At 33.8% G+C, this 6,202-nt stretch overlaps 1 protein-coding gene across 1 annotated transcript in view; it reads right to left on the bottom strand.

Moving 5' to 3' along the window:
- Nucleotides 1-1,445: 1,445 nt before the first annotated feature.
- Nucleotides 1,446-6,202, bottom strand: part of IMPG1 (interphotoreceptor matrix proteoglycan 1) — a 280,357-nt gene continuing 275,600 nt past the window's right edge. The window contains 2 exon segments of the mRNA XM_031968606.1: nt 1,446-1,469; nt 1,942-2,156. Coding sequence (XP_031824466.1) covers nt 1,446-1,469; nt 1,942-2,156 — 239 coding nt within the window.

Raw genomic sequence — 6,202 nt, 5'->3', positions numbered from 1 at the left:
TTCCCAGTCATGGACCTCAGTGGTTTTCAGGGTAAAACAACAGTGACCGATGACTAAAAATGACTGGGTAAAGATTGAAAGCAAATGATGGGACATAGGGAATTCCTAATGATTGGATGATTGAGGATCAGTTACTCCTCCTTGTAGTCTATATAATCAAGCTGAAGAACACGTTCTTGTCTTCTAGAAGATGGGAAGAGAGGGTTGAATAGGGGAATTTGAGGTGCAATCTCTTCTCTTCTATCTACAGAGGAAGTTGGGATAAGGAATAAGTGGTCTTGAATTCCCCTAAAGGGTTTTTACAAGCATATTTCTCATGGTATTATGCTTCCAAAATAAATCACTATTTTTGCTTTGTTTGTGCTTATATATAAATATGTACTTGCATGAAACTTGAAAGGGGACTTCAAAGCCGCTGTTCTCAGTCCTCTACAGATGAGGTTGATGGTAAAGTTAGGATCTAATTTATAATCAAAAAGGAAACTTTCCTGAGGGGCAAAATCTTTGAAGTGGCTATATAAGTAAACCCAAGTTCAAGAATTTCTGAGTTTGAGACTTCAAGGACTGGATTCTTTTTTTATTTTTATTTTTATTTTATTTTTAAATTTTTTTTATGTTTTTTTTTTAATTATTATAGTAACTTTTTATTGACAGAATCCATGCCAGGGTAATTTTTTTTACAACATTATCCCTTGCACTCACTTCTGTTCCGATTTTTCCCTCCCACCCTCCACCCCTTTCCCCAGATGGTAAGCAGTCCTATATATGTTGAATATGAAGGACTGGATTCTTTAGAGTAAAAATTTCTCAACTCAGATCTGTAAGTAAAATTGTCCTTTAGCTATTTCTGACTCTTCCTGACCCCATTTGGGGTTTTCTTGGCATAGATATTAGAGTGGTTTGTCATTTCTTTCTCCAGCTCATTTTTCAAATTAGGAAACTGAGGCAAATGGATTTAAGTGACCTATCCAGGGCTGCTTAGCTAGTAAGTGATTGAGATCAGATTTGAACCTAGGGCTTCCTGACTCCAGGCTTGACTCTCTCTCTACTGAATGTTTCTAATGTTTTTGATTGAATTCAAGATATATAGATTGATATCATTGTAACAGTAAAGATGGTCCTTGTTTTTCTTATAATTGATTTAAAAGTAGTCTGTAAATGTTCCCTCCCCCTTATATTGTATTGATGAAAAAGTAGACATCCAAAATTGTGGATTGAGTTGTCCAAAGACAGAGCATTGTAAACAGTAGAGCTGAGATTAAAAAAAACTATATCTACTGGCTCCAAATCCAGGGATTTTCCCACTTGACCTAAATATAAGACAGAACTGAATTTAAAGAAATCCTACTTTCAAGGGAAATAAAGGATGTAAAAGCTATCAAAATATCCTTCACCATTTAAAATGCTAAATAGTATTGATGCTATTTCACAAAAATATCATATCCCTATTCTATTTCATGGTTTTCAACCTAAGGGAAAACAAAAGTATTGTATTAATTTGTAAGAGGAAAAAATATATAAGTAATTTCATGAAAAGTTTTTGAAATGTGTCTCATGTAAGAAATATTGGTCTAGAAAAGGGCAGCACTAGACCTTAGTGAGGGGATAATATGAGAATTGGGTCAATGAATGAATAGTAAGTCTAGTACTAAGTGTCCTTTCCACTGTGCCATTGTGGCTTTCTGCATTGGCATATTTAACTCCCTCAACTTTCTGAATATAAAAATAAGTTATAGTCTTTCTTGCTTTCTTAGGGGAAAAAAAGCAGCTTGCTTTATAATTGATAGTACAATTTTCTGAAATTGGCCTGGAATCTTTGATCAGTGGTCTGCAGCAAGTATTGGTGAAAGGCTGAAAGGGAATATTACATTAATTGCTCTGGACAATGGGTCCTCAAAAGTCAAGATTTCCAGCACAATATGTTCAGTTCAACTGATTTGCCTACCTACAAACAGCTCCCTTTCCTGGAACCAGTTCACATTTTCCTCCATTCTCACAAAGACTTGGATCCATGTTGCATAGGCTTTGACAGGGTAGTCCATCTTGGCTGACAAATCCTGGTTTACAAAGGCATTCAGCCTCTTTTGTCCATTCATTCTTTACACACTGTGAAAATTCATCACATGCCATAAATTTGCATGGATCTGCTTGATCAGCTGTAAGAAAAAGAGAATATTTTATTGGATGCAATGATGCATAAACAATGTACTTGGCTGAACTTGAAGCCAAGGGATCAAAATGTATCTGCTATTATCACATTCATAGTATATTTCTTAGTGGTAGCATAATAGCTGCAATTAAAAAGACAAAATCTTAGAGGCTATTGAGAATTTGAAGACAAAATTAATACATTTTGCTTTAAATCTAATTATGTTTGACTATCAGTAAATCTTTTTTATTTTTAAACAGTAATCATTTCCAGTAAAGATTAGTTTATAAACTAGTGGATAGAACATGTATTTGATCATTTATACAAACACAGGTATACACATACATACACAATTAGATGCTATGGTATGATATTTAGGTACAGGATTTTTGTTTTTCTTGTTCTTCAGTCATGTCCAATTCTCCCCATTTGGGGTTTTCTTGGCAAATTTACTGGAGTGGTTTGCCATTTGCTTCTGCATCTTGTTTTACAGATGAGGAAACCAAGATATATGTGCTTGTGTATATGTGAATTTATATATGTAAATATGTATTAATGTAGCACAATTATTTAAAGTCTGTGATTGGAATATCCTAGGTAGGTCCTTCACCAAAAAATGATCCCTCTCCACTTGCCTATTTAACATAGTCTATTGCTGAGCTCAGAAATGCTTCTATTAGAAAATCATTCCTTTGAGTTAATCCATTACCCTCACATGTGACCTTTTACATTCAAATAAAGTAATGGTATCTGTTTTATTATTGGTTTCTCAATGTTATATTTGTTGTTCCTCCCCACCCCCAATTTTCTGAATAGGTAGAATGAGATATTTTTAGAACAAGAGGGAACTCAAGACATCGTTTAATATATTTCACGTTACTTTACACATGAAATTGAGACTCAGAATGAGAAAATAATTTACTTATTGAGAGAGTCAAGATTAGATCTTCAGTCTACTTACTAGTTCTTTCTACCATACTACAGTGGTCATTCCAAAGTAGAGTAATACATTGTCTTATTATTGATCATTTACCCCTTAGTGTGAATAAGATTGTCAGGTCCAACATCAGAGCTGCTGATGTTGACAGAAACAAGGTGGAACAAACCTAAGGTCCATAGATAACTTATGTGGGAGGGTGTCAACAAAAAAGAAAGGTTAGGCTGTTAAAAAATCTGACTTCACAGTTTTGTCTTATATTAGTCCTGCTTCAGTACTTGTTTCAAATGTAAGAAAGAACATTTGTTTTTACCAACTATATGCCATGAGAATTTGAATTTTGAGCCTTTTATGTAAATAAAAGGCACCAGAATCTATAAATGAAAAAAAATCAAATGCTGTGTTCCTAAAAGAAAAGGTGAATAGGTTACTATATACTTTTCTTTCATACTCTTCACATGTGACTTGCTCCTTTAAACCTTTCTCTGTCTGTTTCTCTTTCTCTGTCTCTGTCTCTTTCTGTGTCTCTTTCTCTCTCTCTCACACACACAAACACAAACACACACAATTAGGGGATTAAATGATTTACACACAGCTAGTAAGTGTCTAAGGCTAAATTTGAGTTCAGATCCTTCTGCTTCCTGGACCAACATTCTATCCACTCAGTTACCTAGTTGTCCTGAATTTTTGAAATATCTCTTTAACACTCATTCTTTTTGAGAACTTCCTTTTAGTTTAAAAAGTAGACTTGGCTGCATTGATTCTTCACTGGAACTTAGTACATGAAATTCATGATAATTGCATAAGTTTTTACTAAAAAGTGTATCTTTAACTTTTAAGGAACTGTTTCTTTCTGAACAGCTTGGCCTACTTATATTCATAAAGGTGACGCAGCAGAGTGGGCTGAGCCCATCTGCCTCCCAGGGAGGAAGAAAGATAAATTAGATAAATGAATCATCCCTCCATTTTGTGGAACAAAATTGGGTATATTTTGAAGTACAAATACGCTAAAGCTATGTGGATTGATTTATGCCCTCCCTGATTTACCATGAAACTGAGAGATTGATTTGGGATTCCATCTAAAATTGGAAAACCTCCAAAGTGGGGTATTTGAGACTATCCATGCTACAGATGGGAAACTTGGAAAAACACAATAGAACTATTTCTATTTTTTTAATCTAAAAAAAATAAAGAAATTATACTTTATTATGTAGGGTATTCCAAAAGTCTTAGTGCCAAGGGCAATATGGATTCATTCCAGTGCCCTAACTAAGTCTGTCCACATGGTATGCTGTTACATCACATATAGTACATGAAATATCCTGAAGGAAGAGTCAGAATACTCTAACACTGTCCGTTTGCAGTGGTATCCTCATTTGTTTGTTATTTCTAGTTATTGTGACATATTGAAGTGTGTGGTAGTAAATATTTAACAACTGACTTTCTGGGGAAAAAGGTGTTCATGACACATAAGTTTAATTTGCATTATTGATTGTTTCCCATTCTTTAATCTGGTCAATTATCAGAACAGAAAATCAAGTCCTGATTTGCCCATTTCTAAAGTGTAAATGCTCACATGAAAATTTAACAGTTGGCTTTCTTGAGCAGATAGGAGCTAGTTCTACAAGATTATTAGAAATATTTCTGATTAAATAGATTATGGGTTTTATGATACATGTTAACTAAATAAATCCTCACAAAATGTACAGAAAGCCTCAAAAGATATCTGTAAAGAAATTCCCTGTAGTAAATAACATTAATAATATGAACACGAGGGCAAAGATAAGATGAAGAATTGACATTTGTATTTGTAATATTAGTTCTTTGCCCGTTATGATATGGGGTTAAAAATAATGTAGATTTAATCACATCTAGCCAGAAGTCAGAATGGAATTAATAATAGAGATTTGCTGGTTACCTTGTAGATTTTACATTTTTCTTTTATAAGAAAAATAGTATTACAAATTTGTCAGACTTTACAGTGATGGCAAGTATCCATTACTACTGTGCTACCTAGCAAAATCTGTGCCTTCAAAGGAAAGATGATGTTTTAATGAGTGAGAAAGTAACTGCTTTTTGAGTGAAATGTACTATGGTGAAAATAGGTGTTTAGAAATGTTTCCATCTTTTGATGAGTATTTTTGTTGCCTCCATATAAGGAAGAAAAGTTGCCTAAAAATTGTTTATATCAGAACACTTTAAAAATTTTGGAAATAGAATTTCTAACTTTTAAAAAATCTAAATGAAGAGTTTTAGTGAATCTTGAATCCATTTGTTATAAATGTAAAAGTGCAACATCTTCTGAGTAGTTTGTATAAATTGATTGACATTAGGGAAAATGGAAATTTTCTGGCTGAAGTTTAGCTAGCCAAAACCTTTGCATAGTGGTGAAAGGGATTGAAAAATGAAAATCATGGTCTATTAAATGCAATTTATAATACAGGCCTTCCAGGTGCATCTATGTATCTTTTTCTGCAGTGATAACCAGGAAAATCAAGTATTGAAATAAACTGAATTTAGAAGCAGGTTTTCAAATACTTACATTAAAAAGTGTTAAATCATGATATTAAAAAACAAGGAACCACAGTTAATCATTTTGTCCCCACAAAATATCTTTATCTTAGGAAACATATTGTTGAGGCAAAATCAGGATAGAGGAGACATTTAGGTAAAAACAAAATTGAGTCAATGTATTATATATCCATTATGAAGAGGAAAAATTAGGGGAAAAACATTAGAATTTAGAAAAAATTAGAAATTTTCATAGTTTTTGAAGATGAAATTATAACTGGTGTCTTTAGTCTGAATTCCCCATTCCAAGATATCTGCTATGGGCATAATAAACACCCATGTGGAACAGATAAAAGGACCCACATGATGGCTTTAGGAGTTTCAGGAGGACAAATGTTATGGCTCTAGGAGCCTCAGATTGCATGTACCCTGTGACTCACAAAGCCCTCACCTCTGCTACTACCTCTGTGGTTATGGGACTTGTCTGATTCATCACAGCTTCAATTACCTGGGTCTTATAACTATGTCTGAACACTGGAACTGCTTTTTGTGGACCCTCCTTCTGTTTGACTACTCAGGTGGGTGCCCAAAGTCTCTGTAGCCAC

This window comes from Sarcophilus harrisii, chromosome 4 (assembly GCF_902635505.1).
Source record: "Sarcophilus harrisii chromosome 4, mSarHar1.11, whole genome shotgun sequence".
In the NCBI taxonomy this organism is placed as follows: Eukaryota; Metazoa; Chordata; class Mammalia; order Dasyuromorphia; family Dasyuridae; genus Sarcophilus; species Sarcophilus harrisii.
The sequence above is the reverse complement of the archived record's forward strand: the minus strand, read 5'-3'. Positions and strand labels throughout refer to the sequence as shown.